This window comes from Protomyctophum bolini (genome assembly GCF_963924005.1).
Source record: "Protomyctophum bolini genome assembly, chromosome: 12".
Taxonomy (NCBI): domain Eukaryota; kingdom Metazoa; phylum Chordata; class Actinopteri; order Myctophiformes; family Myctophidae; genus Protomyctophum; species Protomyctophum bolini.
In genome coordinates, this window is record NC_137873.1 from 2,143,448 (window position 1) to 2,163,361 (window position 19,914).

The 19,914-nt window shown below is 43.0% G+C and overlaps 2 protein-coding genes across 2 annotated transcripts in view; one reads left to right on the forward strand and one right to left on the reverse strand.

Moving 5' to 3' along the window:
* The first annotated feature begins 220 nt into the window (after window positions 1–220).
* On the forward strand, window positions 221–4,780 carry LOC308325608 (von Willebrand factor C domain-containing protein 2-like). Its single transcript, XM_080778148.1, has 3 exons — window positions 221–795; window positions 1,819–1,948; window positions 2,521–4,780. Exons 1-3 carry the CDS (start codon window positions 430–432, stop codon window positions 2,709–2,711), a joined length of 687 nt encoding a protein of 228 aa, XP_080634274.1. The 5' UTR covers window positions 221–429; the 3' UTR covers window positions 2,712–4,780.
* A 5,133-nt stretch (window positions 4,781–9,913) lies between these two features.
* The window catches only part of LOC308325609 (uncharacterized protein), a 96,441-nt gene continuing 86,440 nt past the window's right edge, over window positions 9,914–19,914 (reverse strand). Inside the window, exon 6 of the mRNA XM_080778149.1 lies at window positions 9,914–13,371. Within this exon, the coding sequence (XP_080634275.1) occupies window positions 13,221–13,371 (151 nt within the window). The 3' untranslated portion in view covers window positions 9,914–13,220. The remainder of the gene's footprint in view (window positions 13,372–19,914) is intronic.

Below are 19,914 nucleotides of genomic sequence, written 5' to 3' on the forward strand. Positions count from 1 at the left end.
CACACCCGTGTGAACTGAGTAGTGCAACTTAGGCTATAGCAAATACTTAATTTGCCTTGTTTAATTGTATTTCAAAATAATAAAAGTGTTTCCTATGCATTTCTTTCTATTTGGGATATTGTGGCTGCAGTACATATTTGAAAGACTAAGATCTACATGTAATGAGATGCAAAGTCCCATAGAGGCAAGCAGGCGAGTGAGTAGAGTGAATAACGCTCCCTCTCTCTGCATGCTTTACTGTCACGACTCTGTGTGGAAGATTGGACGCAGCCTCACAAGGCTACAGTTGAAGGATAAAATGCCAAGGAGTTTACAATCTGTAACAATGTAACAAACTTAAAGAAAAAATCATATAGGCCTATATATTTTTATTTTACAAGACTACAACGGAATCTCTCCAGCGGGGTCTCACTATATTCAACTTTTCGTATGTTTTTGACAGTTTGGAACATCATCATGGGTAAACTTTCAAAGAAGGGGAGCCTTATTTTCTCCGGGCTGCTGCTGCTGTGCGCTTCGCTCGGCTGTGCGTTCTCCGTGGCCGGCCAGCTGGAGAGCACCTGCGAGGCCAACGACAGTGTCTATTACGTGGGGGAATGGTACTTTCTGGACTCGGACCACTGCACGCAGTGTGAGTGCACCAAGGAGGGCTCGGCCTGTGCGCGGACCGAGTGCACCTCTCTGCCGGCGGCGTGCATCCACGTCAGCCACTACCCCACCGACTGCTGCCCGCGCTGCGAGAAGATCGGCTGCGAGTACCGCGGAGAGGTGTACGACCTGGGGCAAAACTTCCAGGTAATGTCTGGTTGGGTTGGCAGCAGCACTGAGTTGACCGGAGAGCATCTTGTAGGTGCTTGGAATTGGATTTCTGACATGGACTTGAGATTGACTGCTCTGCTGTGCAGAGTAAAAGTTGAGACAAAAAGTAGATGTCTTTGAAAATAACCCCCAGTGTTTGTTTGATTCATTGATAGTTTGAAGTATTTATTAACAGTTTGGAGAATTAGCCTACATTTCAAGCACAACTCAATACAAAACTGTTAACTGTTACTGTTAACTGTTAACTGTTACTGTTAACTGTGACGACACCATGCAATACACTTGTTTGCAATAGGGTCCACCATGTTCAATTAATCATAACATTTATAGACGTAGACCTACGTAGTTTCTTTCTGATTGGGGGGGGGGTGGTGCCCTGTGCCCTGATCACAGGAGAGATGGATATGGAAATAACTTATGTCTGGAATGTCCACACACGATCATGATGTTCTAATAAATTCCATCTGATTAGGCTATATTTCATTTAGGCTCTAAAAGAGAGGACCAGTGACATTGGCTAAATGTATATGTTTTGAATTCATTTAAGTTTACACTATTCATGTTTTTTTTTTCTCAGTGTTATTGGGCTGAACAATTCAAGTCCTAATCCTATACGTTGTCCTGTGGGCTGTGGCAGTGTAGTGTGCAATAAGTCAATTTGGAACATGCTGTTTTTTTCTTTCTGACTCGATTTTGTTTTGGTTAAGAATGTCTATATGGCGCCTCCTTGTGGAATAGGCCTGGTACTGTATGGTGCTGTGAGTGAGGCATCAACCAAAACACAAAAGTATCAGCCTTCATCACAAAGGGTTCATAAATATGGGTTATATGCCATACACACCATTTACTAATGTCTCTGTAAATATTGTCTTGTATTGGACCTCTCTCTTTCTCTACCTGTCTCTGTTTTTTTTGTGTGTGTGTGTGTGTGTGTGTGTGTGTGTGTGTGTGTGTGTGTGTGTGTGTGTGTGTGTGTGTGTGTGCGGTCACAACATGCAGCCATCAGAGTGTGAACAGTGCAGTTGTGACAGTGATGGCATTGCCCGCTGTCTAGTAGCAGACTGTGCCCCTCCACCATGTGTCAACCCTATCTACCAGCCTGGAACATGCTGCCCTGAGTGCAAAGATGGTAGGTTGTTTGATTTAATACTTTATTAGCAGGTTTGTTAACAGTACAGGTAGTAGGCTACAGTCAAATTTTATGCTAAAAAAGGCATCTTTTGTTTCCATCCTGGTCCATAAAGTGCGATAGGGTGTATATTTTTGTAGATAGCATAGCTTACTAATAATTAAAGATGGAGTTCCCTCCCTAAAACGACTAGGTAGGCCTACTATGATTATACTAGGAGGAAGATTATTTTTTAGTCCAAGGCATTAAGTATGTGTGAATCTATTTTGCATCAGAGATGGACATGGTAACGTCCCGCCTGCCTCTGATTGGCCTATTATAACCAGACCTGGGGGTCTATTAGAGTAATGTTAACTCCATAGACCTACAAAACAGAAAATGTACAAAAATCACGGCAATCCAGCTTTAATATCAGGACTTGGTAAATGTGCCACTAGTAAAATCACGCTTGTGATGTATGTCCATGTGTGCCTGCTTGGCTATATGTGTGTGAAAGCATGTATCGTGTGTGTATACATGCATATAGCCTACATGTATCCAGGCTTAACCTGTGTGCACCGTTTCCCATCCAGGCCCTAACTGCTACGTGGACGCGTCCCACAGCAGAGTGATTCCTGCCGGTGAGGCCGTGTGGGTGGACTCCTGCACCAAATGTCGGTGCCACGATGGCCAGGACGCAGGTTACTGGGAGGGGAACCGCGTGGCAACCTGTGCCCGCCTCAAAAACTGTACCCCCGAAGAACCGTCGGTCCAACAGAACTAAAGACCATATCGTCGCTGTCGGGCAGAAATATTCAAACATTTTTGAATTTTGTTTGTTTGTAAATGAACGCCCTACTTTATCATTCTACAGCATCACACAAAAATAGCAGATCTACAAGCTTGACATTTTGAGCTTGTAGATCTGCTACATTTGCTATATTTTTTTATTTGAATCCTGTAAAGTTTCCAATCCGACAGAGACGATTTACTGCAGAGATCCTTAAGTGTATAAGGGCCATTCACACTGAGCACGATAATTAGAACTATAAAAATCACTAACTGAAATGGATGACAGCGTCCACGCCACAACTATAGCGACAATGATAGATTAAATGTATAAATTATAGGAACATTGACAGCCAATTAAAATGCATCAGAAGGACATTTTGGATTAATTCAGTCTCACTGTCTCACCCTCAGAAAGCTTTGTTAGTAACGGAGTTGAGGTTTTGAATACCTAATGCTAGCTGACATTACCATCAGGCAGTTTACAACAGTCTTTCCTTCTAATCATTTATAATCAGAGTCAAATTATCCATTATCTGTTGGGTCTTGGGTGGAAACCTCATTATGTCCAAAACAGTTACTTTTCACTATAAAGATACGGTTTTCAAAATTGTTCTAACTCAGATGACAATGATGAACGATATAGTTATCGGTGAATCGATATTGTTAGTGATTGTTTTAGTTATTGTGTTTGGACTGAACGACCAGCCTGGAGAGATGTGTATTCACCACAGATGGATGTCTCCCCTGGAGGGATGTCATCAACATAGATGCATGCAAGATCAGGGGAATCCACTCTTTTTTAAGACTTGTGAAAATAGGGACTTTAACCATTTTTTGCATTCAAAAGTGTGACTTTAACCAGAAAGAGGGGGGCTTTAACCACTTAAAACCTATACTTTGTTGACCAGGGACCCTCCTTTTTACCTTCTATATACCAAATCTCTTTGGGATGTTCTACAAGCTCACATGTTGAATAGCAGCTCTTGATCTGCTATTTTCTGTGTACATTGACCTATTATTATAACTTGCCCAGAATAGGGATGCCAGTGTTAATGTGGTCAAGATTATATTCCATAAGAAAGTCGGGACAAAAAAAAGAATGTGATACCAGATGCTACTGGCTAACATTAATGATTGACTAAGGACTTGTTCCAATTCTCTGAATAGACTACCGGTATAACATTTTTGACAATTATGTTTCATAGCTGACAGGCACAGTGTAATCTGTCACTATTACAAGAAGCTCTGATACTGGAACATCCGTAATTGTGTCAAACGGGGGACATTTAAATAAAAAATGTGGGCATTAGAGATTAGATTGTCAATCCAAAGACAACCCTCAATGCAGTGGAACTTACCAGCCATTCTCCTGACAAAACCCACCACCAACAGAACTGAGAAGTCCTTGAGAATTATTGGGCCATGTTTGACGGTGGCCTTCTCTAAACATGTTTCCTCTCCCCGTCCAAAGTAGGTTTTTGTTGGCTGAACGACAAGGACCCATTTATACCCTGATTTATAGTCATATGGAGTATAAATTAGTCACTCTTATTGTCAGACCTCTGCTCACCAAGCAGATGAAGTAGCGCTTGATACCCTTGGTATTACTTCTGGGATCGTTTGTGATACAGAAGTTCTATACTGTAGTTCTTAGGAATGAACTTGTCATAGATTGATGCATCTCTAAAGGTATGCGCAAAATATGATGCAATGTAGGACAGGACATGGCTTGGGAAAGCAATACGTTTGTTATATTATATGTTGTATACAACTGTAATATGTTACATAGTTTGCATAATAAATTAACCATAATAAAATGGTATGACTGCAATGCAGTATAGCGTGTTTTATCAAATGCTCATTATTCATTTATATTGGGATATAGAGACGCCAGTTGTGTTGTTGACATACTGAGCTATTTACCTTTACTGCTGGAAGATACTGTTTGATACGGTATTATTTAGTTCATTTGTACTGTATGTATTCTTTGATATACAGTACGACACCTGCCATCACCATCACTCAAATGTACAGAAGTTAGAATAAAGAACGTTCCATGTCCATTATCTATCAGCCTCCTCTTTTCTCTACCTTGCGTGAACTGAGTTGCATTTTTTATTCTACTGGAATAAGCTGTTTTCGCCCCTCCACTTGGAGGAGAGGCAGGTTTGATTTCCCTCTAGATTGCTTCTGTTGGCAGTTTGAGGCCATGGTTCTACTTCAAAACAATAAACAATAAGGAATGAAAACGAGTTAGAAAAGGAAAGAGGAGCCTCTGAAAGCATTAAAAAAAAACATTGAATCATAAGACTGATAATAAGTACTATGTTATTGAATCTTTAAAACATATTCGTCTATGTCGGGTGGAAACCTCACAAGTCCAAGACCGTTACTTTTCAGGATAAAAAAACAAAAAACAGCCAAAGTAGCAAATCGACAAGCTCAAAACGTGTCGTGCTATGCTTAGAGCTTGCAGATCTGATACTTTTGTGGGATGATGTAGTATGATCAAGTAGGGTGTTGATTTACAAAAAAAACATTAACGTTAACATTAACATTGACGTTAAAACATGGAGATAAGAAGTTTCTGCACAACAATATCCTCTTCCACTGGCTGACCACACCAATTAAAATGAAACAGCTCCGTCCTCCCTCTACTGTAGCTGTGTAGCACACACATTAAAACAATGAAAGGCCATTATTCATAGACAGTAGACCCACCTTTTTTTCCCCATGAAACCCAGGGGAGGCCAGCCCCCCCCCTGTCATCTTAGTAGGAACAATTACCACATTAGTTCTGACAAAACAACGTTACAATAGCCTATTTTCAGTTCTTGCCAAGTCAAAAATGACTTTTTTTTATATTTGCTAGAAAGTGTTATGAATGAATGAATGTAGCCTAGATTGTCTCTAAACCCGTTTGTATACAGTAGGCCTACACGTGGAGGCAAGCATGTATTGTAAATGCACAACTTACATTCATGATGTGCATGTGTATTTATCATTGCATGACATTTATGCCTTAACCGTTTCGATACTTCGGACAGCTGTACTCGTCACGATTAATTCATTTTGCACCATGCCATGCGCTGATTACACATGGCGAGCAGGGTCGTCATAAGGCGTTGAATATCGCTGTAACATTGCCTCGCTGTTGAATCTCTCCGGTTGCTATGAACCTATCCCGCACTGCAAAACGTTCTCAATATTACCCATTAGCCTCTGTTTTAGGCCGCGTCTTTGAAGGCTTTTTTCTCTGAAACTAAAGCGATGGCCGTCCGTGGTGTTGAACAGATCGGCGATGTTCGGAGGTCTTCTCTGATTATCTGTTGAGCACGATGGGAACATCGTGGTGCTGTCTAGAGCTAGTATAAATATGGATATAATTTTGGCTCGGTGGCATTAATGCTAATACTTTAGCATTCAAGATGGAAGCAAAAACTGGACGAGAGTCATAGTGGAATAGCCTGAAATCAGCCAGGCGGCACTCATTGTAATAGACTCTCTGCAAAACTAAAACAAAACTACATTTGTACCACAATAACTTGCAAAAGGTCCGTGTGGGTTGTTATGGCAACAGCAGAGCAGAGAGACCCAGAGACAGAGGTCATCGACTGGCCCTGGGATCAATTCTAACTGTATAGTTGCAATTCCACCTCTCACAAAGCATCTATTTATCAACTCAATTGTATGTAACCTTAGAGCAGCGGTTCTCAAGCTCTCCTGAAACAGGGCCCATGTGAAAATCTCCAAAGTTGTCCGTGTTCACCCATCTGACCCGTGTTAAGTGGTCAGCATTGATGCTCATACATTTGTACATTTACCAGAGTACAATTTCTTAATACAGGCCTTTTACTTGTAACAGAGCATTTTTATATTGTGACATTGCTACTATTGCTTAAACTAACCCCAGCATCTTAATTGTGGGGACGTGCGTGCGTGCGTGCACGGGCACACACCCTCCTCGTCTGTAGTCTCCATCTCACGTTGTCATCCTCTCACTGTATCAAGTTTCTTTTGCTCCGATAGCGTGTGCAAAGTGTTTGCCTCAAAGACGCATCAATGACGCCTCGACAAACGGGAAACGTGAGAGAAAGTTCAGCTGTAACCTTTTTTTCCCACATCAAAAGAAGACATGCTGTAGTATATTCCATGAGTATAAAGCACCTCATTATCTGTCAAATAAGGTTTGACAGGCTAATCTGGCAAGAGGGGGGGATTTGACAATTTCGCATCATACACAGACAATGAAAAGGATACTTGGTGAATTTGTGAATAGATATGTCCAATAAACCTGTATAACAGCGTGGAACGTACAGAGGGCAGCGGAGACGCACATACCAGTGTATAGAAGGTCCCATATTGACAAAAGGAATAAAGTATTTGAGCATCTGGGATGTTCAGTACGCGGGTGACTATGTTCAGTACGCGGGTGACTATGTTCAGTACAAGGGTGACTATGTTCAGTACAAGGGTGACTATGTTCAGTACAAGGGTGACTATGTTCAGTACAAGGGTGACTATGTTTAGTACAAGGGTGTCTATGTTTAGTACAAGGGTGACTATGTTTAGTACAAGGGTGACTATGTTCAGTACAAGGGTGACTATGTTCAGTACGCGGGTGACTATGTTCAGTACAAGGGTGACTATGTTCAGTACAAGGGTGACTATGTTCAGTACAAGGGTGACTATGTTCAGTACAAGGGTGACTATGTTCAGTACAAGGGTGACTATGTTCAGTACAAGGGTGACTATGTTCAGTACAAGGGTGACTATGTTTAGTACAAGGGTGACTATGTTCAGTACAAGGGTGACTATGTTTAGTACAAGGGTGACTATGTTTAGTATGCGGGTGACTATGTTCAGTACAAGGGTGACTATGTTCAGTACAAGGGTGACTATGTTCAGTACAAGGGTGACTATGTTCAGTACAAGGGTGACTATGTTTAGTATGCGGGTGACTATGTTCAGTACAAGGGTGACTATGTTCAGTACAAGGGTGACTATGTTCAGTACAAGGGTGACTATGTTCAGTACAAGGGTGACTATGTTTAGTACAAGGGTGACTATGTTCAGTACAAGGGTGACTATGTTTAGTACAAGGGTGACTATGTTCAGTACAAGGGTGACTATGTTTAGTACAAGGGTGACTATGTTCAGTACAAGGGTGACTATGTTCAGTACAAGGGTGACTATGTTCAGTACAAGGGTGACTATGTTCAGTACAAGGGTGACTATGTTTAGTATGCGGGTGACTATGTTCAGTACAAGGGTGACTATGTTCAGTACAAGGGTGACTATGTTCAGTACAAGGGTGACTATGTTCAGTACAAGGGTGACTATGTTCAGTACAAGGGTGACTATGTTCAGTACAAGGGTGACTATGTTCAGTACAAGGGTGACCACCAACGCTTCGATGCCAAGTGCATTGAAGCACTTGACCGTCACAAGCATGACTCTGATGAAGATTCACTTGGCATCAAAACGTTAAGTCACCTGTAAACTAAAGACTGATTCATACTTAGCTGCACGCTGGCCGGCACTGCATATGCCATAAATAGCAGATATACACACTCACAATGCACCATATTTGTTAGGCACATACGCTTGTAGAGCTGCAATTTACTCCAGCAGCACACAACTAAGCAGCAGGCATGTGATCATCCTTGAAAAGAGGATAAGAGAAAACACAGTATTGTAAAAAATAATAATAAAGAAGAAAATACTGAATTTGAAATAGGACAAAGAAACATTTTTCAGTCATTTGTATCGTGATTCGAATCGTATCGTGAGTTGAGTGAATCTTTACATGCCTACGACAACTAAGTATAACGGAGGCTTTACTTTAGCACCAAAGACATTTAATCGCCCGAGATGCTCTAGTGTTTTATTCCTTTTGTCTGCTGAAGTGTCCCGCTCCTGTGGTGCACTGGACCTGTATCTAACTGTTTGACACACGGTGCTACACCCTTTGTTCCTAGATATGGACCTCTGCCCCTACAGTGTCACCTACAGCGTCACCTCCATCCAAATGAAGATCAAGTGTGAGTGAACGTGACAGCAGCATGGTGCATTCAGCACACCGGAGAACAACACAATAGTGTGCTGCTATCGACTCGCAGACAGACAGGAGTCCTATATGAAAAAGGGAATGTAATTCAATGGAGAGATATGGTAACTGTACTGAATTGCACATGATGCATTGTCACCGTCACTCCGCTGCCTCAGCAGACGTCGATATCCATTTTGTCATCTAACGACGTGGGGTCTGGGGACCACTAAGCCTGTAACTCTGAGAGTGTACATAACAGAAACCATTGGACTTCCAGACTTTACCAAAGGAAAGACTCGCTGTAAATGACTGGAAACAGACTAAACCCAAAATGGAATACCAGATGCAGAATTCCAACAATTGTCCCACAAAATGTTTGGCGGTCATGGTCAGGATTTTTGTCAGAAGCTTCGCTTGGCATACCGATTTCATATACTGTATGTAGTACAGTATATGGGGGGACTTCGGTCAACATGGGTTTGTAGTTATGCTGCAGTACATATTGTTGCTGTCAGGCAGAAACCTCTTATCTCCAAATTTTATGAGGGTTATTTAATGTAAATTAACACCCTACTTGATCATACTACAGTCTCACACAAAATAATCAAAGGTAGCAAATCTATGAGTTCAAAACGTGGCACGAAGCGTTTGATCTGCTACTTTTGAAATGTTATCATATAACTTTGGAAATATGAGGTTTCCACCCCCGACAGAGTACTGTACTGTATATGGATGAATAAATGGTGAAGCAAGATTTTGTTGATTTGTGTTGCACACAGCAAAGATTAAACATCGTTCAGTAAACATTCGTACAGTACGAGACTAAAAATGAAGACATCATACTTCTTCTCCGTTTAATGTAATTTGAACGAGTTCAGTAAAAATATAGACTAATTGTATGCCTACAACCTACTACAGTACATGGCTGAAGGTTTGATTCATTATGCCTGTCAGCTCAGAAATAAGGCCTTTCTGATTAATGAGTCTCTGGTGAGGAATCGACGAGACGGTGATAATGAAAACCCAAGTCACTCAAACGGGCGCCGCGTACTCCTCATTATGGTGCTGAAATTCACAACTTCCACTGGCGGAGACCTCTGCTGACACTTTATCATTTCCTCCTCCAGGATATGATAGCCTCTTAGAAAAAGATTAAAAGTAAAACAAAATTAAAAAATAACAGAACAGAGTGACATGGTAATAGTAGTAATAGAGTGTTTTTTTTAATGAACAGTGACTTTAATATTAAACTCCCGGGTTACATGGCGGTGTAAAAATGACCTTTAAAAAAAAAGGGGGGGAGGGGGAGGGGGAGGGGGGGGGGGGGGACCCATTAGCTTTAAGCCAGTCTCCTGCCGAGCGGCGGAAAACAGTCTCTAATGAAGACTCATCACAAACCCACAGGAGTCAGCTGTTCTTTCCACAGAATCTCCCTCTCCCTCAAAAGCAACCGAGCAGGCGTTTATCCTGACAGCTCCACTCACATTTCAACCCCACGTGGCCTGCATCTGATACACCTTTTTGCAGACGCTTTACAAAAAAGACTAGATTAGATTAGAACAGTGTTTCTCAAAGTTTTAAAATGTGAAGGTCTCCCCCTACACACTCTGACAGTGTATACAAATGGAACCAACGGGTCCATTTGGTATGAACCCACTGACTCCCTGGAACCACGCTGGGCAAGACCTACGCTGTATAGAGTGAATCACTCATCCAGCTGGGATCGACCCCCTGGGCCCCGGGATCGACCCCCTGGGCCCCGGGATCGACCCCCTGGTCCCGGCCCGGACCCCACTTTGGCCCCTTTTCCACCAAAAAGAAAGAACTTTGGTTCTATAGAAGTGGTTCCGTTCTAGATTCTTGGAACCTTTGGTGCTTTCAGGGAACCATTCACTCCGTCGAACCACTCTGAACTGGTTCAATATTAGGCGTGAAAAATGAACCGAACCGGTTCAGCCCTGGTGGAAAAGGGGCCTTAGAGACCCACCGTACCCTACTGTAACCACATGTTAAAGACCCACCGTACTACTGTACCCTACTGTACCCACATGCTAGCACTGCAGGTTAACCCATTTAGGCCTGAGCAAAGATTTGAGTTAAAAACGTTGGCTCTGAAATAATGTATATTCAAACATTTGCGCCAAATTTTCACAATTAAAAAAAATAGCAGACCTACAAGCTCATAGCGCGCCACTCGGTGGCGCGCTATGAGCTTGTAGATCTGCTATTTTTCAATAGCTAAATTATATCATAATGTTTAAAACACCAAAAGGGGTTCCCGCGAATCCCGCCCAAAATGGGTTAACTGTAGCTCCCTGTTATGTTACGGAGGCGTTCACTCTGAAACCGTGTTCCTCAACAGCTGCACTGCTAGAGCCTCCAATAACACATGTGAACGCAGGTAAATAACCTGGCAGAACCTCGTACCTGTCTCTGCAGTGTTAAGTATACTACTATACTGCCCTCAGCTTCGTAAAATGGTATACATATTTCTTCCTCCAGTCCTAATGTGGTTGACTGATGTCCCTCAGACATTTATATAATCAATATGCTCTAGATCTTTAATATAGATCTCTAGTTTAATCGCCAAAATTAATAGCTGAAAGTCAGACAGCAGGAAAATCCCCCACCACACATACTGTACAGTGTGTAGTACATGACAACATTTCAATCTATTCTGTCTATCTTACGGAGCTAAAATATAGATGCAGAATGCTGTGGATGTTAAACGTTTTTGTATTGGAACAAAAAATGTCTCCCGTTTCTATCATGATTTTAGCAGAATCACGTACATAGACCATATTCACACAGCGGCCATGTCGACATTTTGCATTGAAAAAGCAGGGTGGCAAGATGGCCGCCGTGTGTGAGGTCTACAAACAGAGGCGCTTAAAACTGAGTTGCAATCAAGAGCCACATGGGGTTAAAAGACGGAGTCGTCAGCGTAAACACCGGTCTGTTTTTGTTCCGCTCTTTTATTCCGTTTCAAAGGCATTTTCAAAAACCTCTCGTGTCTTCGATATGCTTGCTCTCAGTCAACTCTCTGAGTGTTTCTCACGGCACAGCTAGCCACAGTTCTCCGTTGTTCCTGGAGATGGTGGAGACCATGACAGAACATGTATCTTGTATCCATTTGTCTCCTGCAGTTACACTGTAGGCAAACACAGTACACATTCATTTACTCACTGGAGGATGTGATTGACTGATATACCGTCTCTCGGGTAAAACAACAGATCAATTATTGTCCCCGACCTCCACAATCTTCGACGCACGGGCAAACGTCCGTTATACTTTCGATATGCGACTCATCCGGTATAGACAATAATGTGGACTTTCCAATATCTTAGATACACTGTAGGCTACTGTATGTGAGTCACCCAAAATGTCCAATAAGTATCTCCAAATCCCCTAAGAACGTGCGGTTGGCTCTGTGTGACTCCTCCGACCACCGTTCTGAACCGTCTGTGAATTGTCTTGACGTGTCGCCTGCAGGCGGCCGATGTTCTCCACTCATCCCCATAACGAATGCTTTGATAATGATCTAATCCATGGACAACCTTTGTAAAAATCTGTTGTCCTGAAAAAATCGTACCTTTTTCTGTGTGCTACTAATTGATTGTATGCTCCTCCTTCCATGGGAGACATAGTAGTATAGTACTGTATATTGTATCGCTCTGACTTCCGGCGCTTTAAAAGCCTGGCGTTCGTCATTGGTCAAGCTGAAGGATGGAGGCTACAGCCATTGGTCCATTTCCAATATTCCAAGGAATGATTGGTTACTGTTGAATATGTACCGTATTATATATACTGTTCCATTTGAAACTGTGATATGCACTGATATTCCAAACATCGTCATTGGCTACTGTACTTTCCTTCCAATGTTCCTCAGCCGTGCGAGTACTAGTCCTATTGCGCTCACCGGAGCGGTCTCGTGGGACAAAGTTCCCGTTTCCAGCCGACCCCAAGTTCGAAGCAAGCCATTGGTCCGTTAAATCCACATTCCTAGACACCCTATTGGCCTGGACACTGTGGTGTTATAAGGTCATTGATTGGTCAAGGTACACGGTTTGCGTTGAGCCATTGAAGTGTCTCCTCAAGCCCCATTCAAACATAGGCTAGGCGCACGTGCGGGAAATAGAAGATCTACAAGCACGAGCTATTTCCCACCATGCACCGGTGATGTGTGATGTGGGGGAAAAAAATTAGGCAAAGAGAGAGAGAGAGCCTGTTATGCGCTTCTTAAGTCAGTCCTTATCCTGCCCTCCATCCACCTCGTCTGTGTCCACTATCTGTGTCCAGTTCTTCTCTCTCTCTCTCTCTCTCCCTCCATCTGTTCACTCTCATAATGCTTTCAGTCCAGGTGTGTGTTGTGCCACCCCCCCCCCCCCCCCCCTCTTCCTTCAAGCAGTCTATCTCTCCCTCTCTCTCTCCCTCTCTCTCCCTCTCTCCCTAGCCCTTGAAGGGCCTGGGCGGGGCCTTGCCGATCTCCACAGAGATGTTGGTGAAAAGGGGATGCCTCTTCACCTGCACCACCCGGTAGGTCAGCGTGCTGATGCCGTCCCTCTTCATCGTGTTCTTCGTGTTCTGGATCTTGTTGAACCTGGATGTGGACGAGAGAGAGAGAGAGAGGGAGAGGGAGGGGGAGCGAGAGAGAGAGAGAGAGAGGGGGGGGGGGGGGGGGGGAGGGGGAGGGTGGAGTCTTGTATCATTCATGAATTTCATTCACCTTGTTTGTTTGCTATAGCCTAAATGATAACCACATCACATGTGAACCCTGGCATCACTATTTTGGGCAAAGTTTCTGATCTGTGTACTGTAGCAGTTTAGGCAGTGTAGGAGAAACGCATCCATAAAAAAACAAGAATGATAATATAAATAATAAAGGGACCTAAAACGTCTAAACTTGTTATGCGTTCATAACATGTTGATGGTTCAAAGGGACATACAGTAGGCTACATTACATCGTCTCTGTCGGGAGGAAACCTCATAATATGATGAAAATTGGATTCAAACTCAAAAGCATCAAAGTGCCACACTTTGGCTGCATTTCCAGCTTGTGGATCTGCCTGGACTTTTGATGCTTTTGCGTGACGCTGAGGTATATGATCACGGGCGTGCCGCTAATTAAAAAAAGGAAAAGTTTTAGTAAAAATATGAGAGTAAAAAAAAAAAAAGAAGGAGATTGGAGGTTTCTGCCCGACAGCTGTAGGTGTGGTGTTCCTTTGCTGTGTGCTTCAACACCAACAGGTGGTGCTGTTGCCTTACACACTAACTCTGCTGCTGAAAGCCTATCACTTGCAAGATTGTCTGTCAGCGGTGCCATCCTGGCCTTGTAATTAGTCTAAAATACCTCCTCCCAGAGGCTGTCATCCCACTTTCCAAAAACCCTCTCCTTTCTCCTCAGGTGATTTCCTTTTGGAAAGCTAATTCATGGTGAAGGTGAATCCGGCTGTTTCAAAGTTCTGTGCCTTGAAATAATGCATGCATGTATAACGAGGCACATCAATAACACAAATGAACACTGTGACTGACAACGACAATTCATTTAAAATAGATTCAGTGAACACTGAACAGAGAGATAGGAAAGGCAGGAGAGAGAGAGAGAGAGAGAGAGAGAGAGAGAGGGGGGGGGGGGGGGGGATGACATGCAGATTCAGACGTATACCAAATGTTCCATTACTCGCTTATCCATTAAGGGCGCCCCCTGAATTCCCTCTATAGCCACTACCTGATGAGTCCGACACCCAACCCTAAACCTAAACTCACAGGAAGCCACAGGTTAGCTTTAACCTGCCAATAAGGGTTAGTTGTAACCTGTCACGCATGTCGGGAGCGATGGTGTTATCAGACTAATTCCTGTCGGACTACCAACGGATGCACCCTTATCAAAAATAGCAGATCTACAATCTTGTATATATTTTTGTTCATAGACTTTCAAAAGGTGTCTGAAATTGGTCTCCTCCCTTTTACGGGGCTCTGAAAGAGTCTATACGAGGTTTGTGAGCTTGTACATCATATTTTCAACATCATGTTCAAAGCCAAATGTTTGCCAATTACGACTATATACACATGCCCAGAGTGGAGATGCTAGGGTTCATGTAGTCTCGCCGGACGATCATAGATCTCTGCGCAACCGGATATATGTCTGGGGAAATCGGAATTTAATTGAATCGCCTTTGGCCGTGAAGAAAACCAGCACTAACAAACCCACTGCTCTGAACACCAGTCCTTAATATCAATGTCAAGGATGCCCTAAAGTCTTTGCATTGGCTCTGCCATGCTGTTATTTTTCTTTTAATCTTTCCACCACCCAGCTGTAGCCTATTCACTCAATTTAGATGTCACCAGACCTATGAGTATAGGAGGAGGAGATCTCTGGTCTCGGATCGCCTGGAAACCTCCTACAATATGTCCAAAACTATTATCGTCTAGGATTCAAATAAAAATATAGCAAAAGTAAGATGTACAAGCTGAAAACGCATGCTTTTGTGTGAGGCTGTAATATGATCAAATAGGGGCGTTCATTTACAAAAGGTTAGAATATGGAGATATGAGGCAGCAACGATCGAAAGGTGGCTGCTCGTAGTAAGAAAAACCTTTTGACTATAGGTTACTCCCATTGAGATTCTACAAGAGTGGTGTAGCTTGTTGAACCAGTGTATCATTTCTGGTTCAGTGGGGACGGTTACGTGGGCTACGCTTTGTGGATCCCATGCTTGTTAGGTATTGATTTAGTTTAACCTCAGCAGTGAGGCAGGTCTATGTACATGTTAATTAAGAGAGCTGAGGTTAATTCTGCCCAAAAGTGGCAGAACTGTGGGAAACAGCTAGCAGACTGTACAGGCTCGGGGACAGGGAGTCACGCCATACATGTCCACTCTCTTACAGAGCAGGATCGATGCAAACACCTGATCTACAAGCTCAGCTCTCTCTCTCTCTCTCTCTCTCTCTCTCTCTCTCTCTCCTGCTGCTGATTTTGGAGAGCGACACTGACTGACTGTCAAGTATACCGGTCCGTGAATCAGGTTTTATCGTCTGCTTGGACGTACGTATACAGCTCCAGTCTCTCAGCAGTCAGCCACAGTCCACAGATTCCACACAGCACCTTGCCAGATGGATCTGCCTCGTCAACTCCCTGTTTCCTCGCTGTCGGGCAGAAACCTCTTATCTCCATGTATTAACTTTTTTGAGTTTTTATTACATTTTTTGTAAACTTGATCATACTACAGCATCACACAAATGCATTGGAAATAGCAGATCCACAGGCTCGTTTTCAGCTTGTGACCTTGCTTGCCGTTGCAATTCCTGAAAAGTAACCGTTTTGGACATTTCCACCCGACCACCTCTGCTGGCATGGTTTAGACTTAACAATAATGTGATGAGATGTGATGTGAATAGAAGTATATGCCTTTCTTTTGCAGTCTTTTGTCAAGCACCGCGATATAGAAGAAAGGGGAATTGCTTTAGGAACAAAAGAAGACGACACGAGGCAAAGAAGGAAAGGAGAGGAGAAGAGAGAAAGGGAACGGAATGATGAACGGACGCATACAAGTCCAAAACTGTTAACTTTCTCAGGATTCAAATGAAAAAAAAAAATAGCAAAAGTAGGAGATCTTGAAAGCTCAAAACGTTCTAACTTGCAGATCTGCTACTTTTGATGGTGTAGTAACTACTACACCATCAAAAGTAGCAGATCTGCAAGTTAGAAAGTATAGTACGATCAAGTAGGGCAGCTTGCCTGCCAGACGTTTAACTGCTGCATAGACAGAGAGAGAGGAACGGCGGACATGCATAGAGACCCAGTGGGGTAGAGAGAGGATGACGGCTAAATGGAGAGGAATGGAGAGAGAGAGGAACATAAAGCAGACAGTGATGGAGAGAATGAGAAGCAGGAGGAACAGAGAGATCCCTCAATGAATCTATCAAGTGGAGAGAGATTAAAGGCATCTGGCTGACTGTGCTGCACACGCACACGCTCGCGCACACACACACACACACACACACACACACACACACACACACACACACACACACACACACACACACACACACACACACACACACACACACACGCACGCACGCACGCACACACGCACGCACGCACGCACACACACGCACGCACGCACGCACGCACGCACGCACGCACGCACGCACGCACGCACGCACACACACACACACACACACAGACACACACACGCACACACACCAATTTCTACCTCATAAAAAAAAGTCTTCTCAGATGTTTGAGGGGTGAGAGATGGTGCTGAACACAATATGAGATGCAACTCGAATAAATTAATTATTTCTGAAATAAATGCTGGCTTCGTCCAGATGGACCATATAGCTTAAAACAAATGCAATACGCTGTTCATTTGACCCCCACTGCAAACGTGGCCAAATGAATTCCGAATTAGAAGGCCCTTTCTAAATGCTAATACATCATTATACGCACGCACGCACGCACGAAGTTCCAGACTCTATATATAGTGTGGAATAGTTGTCTGGCTACACGAGACTAGGATCTTCTTATCCCATTAACAGTTAAAAAAGTTATACAAAGTGCCACGTTAATGGGTTTTCATCCTGCCTAAAAGACAGCTGGTCTCGGAGCAATCTGCATTAGTGGACCTACACAGACACAGTGTGTCCTGTCATGCTGAAGATACACAGCTGTACTATACATCTGACTATTATAACCTCAGTCCTGTGATAAAGGATTTTATTAACCTCATGAGTATAATTGTATTGTATTGTGTGTGTGTGTGTGTGTGTGTGTGTGTGTGTGTGTGTGTGTGTGTGTGTGTGTGTGTGTGTGTGTGTGTGTGTGTGTGTGTGCACGTGAGTGCGTGCGTGCGTGCATGCGTGCGTGCGTGCGTGGGCGGAGAAGGGCTTCTGACTGCACTTTGTATATCTGTTTGTATAATGGTTGCATAACGTGACGCATCCCACACAAGACATATCCAAAGAGCTGGCTCAGCTGCTGAGGTTAAACAAAATCAATACATAACAAGCATAGCCACACTAACCGTCCCCACTGAACCAGAAATTATACAGAGTAACCTATAGTCAAATAGGCTAAATATTAGTTTTTCTTTACTACGATCAGCCAAGCGCCGTTGATATAACATAATCGTTGCCGTCTGCAGTATCTCCATATTCAACATTTTTAAATGAAAATGAACGCCCTACTTGATCATACTACAGCGTCACGCAAAAATATAAAACATACTGTAGCAGATTAGCACGTTCTAAATGTGGCCCGAAGCGACGTGTTTTGAGCTTGTATCTGATACTTTTGCGTTTTTTGAATTTGAATCCCGTTTGGGACATTCACCCGACGACATTCACCCGTCATCCAACACAGATTTGAGAGAGTTACTGTAATAACCTTTACTGTAATAGCCTGTCATCCACAGTCTCTCAATGTTTGACTTGATTGACTTCATTTCACCATTCAAGCCCTATTTCAAAGAGCGGAAGTAGCCGATTTACAAGCTCACAATGCATCACAATTGGACGCATTGTAAGCTGATAGATCTGCAATTTATGCTAAAAGTTTTTGAATATTCTATCACGTATAATGACCCCAAAATAGCGATGACATGACCAGACAGTCTCCATTCTGCAATTCTTTAGTTTAGAACCACTCCAGGGTCAATGTTCTGTCCAATATTTGATGGATTCTGTTATGGAATAGTCTGCCAAACTAAAATAAAGATATACGTTCACCTCTACACTATCTTTCAATCCAAAAAGATCTTTCAATACAAAGAAAGTATTGTCGTAAAAAAACAGGCCATGTTCATAAAGGGTAGACAGCATAAGCCTTGGCTTCAGCCTACACCTTTTCGGTGGCACTTTTATAAGTGGATCCAACCGCATGTATGTAGATTTATTGTTTTTATTTAACAATAAACAAACAAGCAAGCAATGCATGGGCCCGCTGTTTGCTAGAGCTAGACCATCATCGTCAAGAACAGCAAAAGTTGCAGATCAACAAGCTCAAAACGTGCCGCTTATGCTCCGTCAAAGATGGAGTGCCGTGCCGATTGTTTTACGTTTTCTGTTTTGCATGTCTCTAGGGAGTTAACATTACTCTAATAGACCCACAGGTGTGGTTATAATATTCAAGTATGTCTTCTCTGTGTATTTTTGTTTCTTCCTGAAAGCTGAAAGCCTTTGAGTCAAAATGCCCAATCGAAATACACCACCAAATGACATCATAACCCTGGGGGGGTCAGGTATTAGTTAGCGTGCGTATAAACACTAGCTGATGGTGCTGCGGCTGGAGGATACTATTGAATGTGGCTCTTTCATCCTCTTCCACTGGTACCTCATTGCTATGCCTAGCCAGCATCGAGGGGGCTGAGCAAATGGCTTTGTGAGTGAGAGAGTATGCGTGTGTGTGTGTGCGCACGCACGTGTGTGTGTGTGTGTGTGTGTGTGTGTGTGTGTGTGTGTGTGCATGTGCGTGCAGGGGAGATAGTGAGCATTCATCATACAGTCTAGATATTTCCGCGGGTAAACAGTGGACATTAGGCGCATACTCTCCAGATAAACTACACTCCGCTGAAAGGCACAGTCCTTAATTCAAAGCCAAACAGTCGACCCCCCCCCCGCCCCCTCGGAGGAGGCTGGAATACAAAATAGGGAAATAGGAACACAATAGCAAGACAGATGGACAACAGAATTCACCACATCGCACCCCTCCATTCCTATTTCCTACAATCACTTCTTGTTGCCTATTTTTTAACGATAGTCGTTATACTATGCAGTTCATATACTCCAACTGTATACTGTTGCTATGTCAGGCGTAAAACCTCTTAACTCCGTATTCTAACTTTTTTATTATTTTTTTATGTCCTACTTGATCATACTAAAGCGTGACACAAAAGCATCAAAAGTAGCAGATGCGCAAGCTCGAAACACGGCACAGCTTTGAGCTGCTACTTTTGAATTTGAATCCTGAAAACTAAAGTAACAGACATACAGAAATCAAATGTAATGTGGTTTCCACCCGACAGAAACGATATGTTACTTAGATAGAAAGTATACAGTATACCGTTTGCTTTTAGATAGCATGCTGTTTAGACAGATGCCAGCTTGCTTTTAGATAGCATGATGTTAAGACAGAAGTCAGCTG

What these genes read in the sequence shown, in the direction of transcription:
- LOC308325608 (XM_080778148.1), top strand. Translation starts at nt 430, where the DNA reads ATGTTTTTGACAGTTTGGAACATCATCATGGGTAAACTTTCAAAGAAG. An exon ending in ACCTGGGGCAAAACTTCCAG is followed by an intron (nt 796 to 1,818) that starts GTAATGTCTGGT and finishes CACAACATGCAG; the next exon opens with CCATCAGAGTGTGAACAGTG. An exon ending in CTGCCCTGAGTGCAAAGATG is followed by an intron (nt 1,949 to 2,520) that starts GTAGGTTGTTTG and finishes TTTCCCATCCAG; the next exon opens with GCCCTAACTGCTACGTGGAC.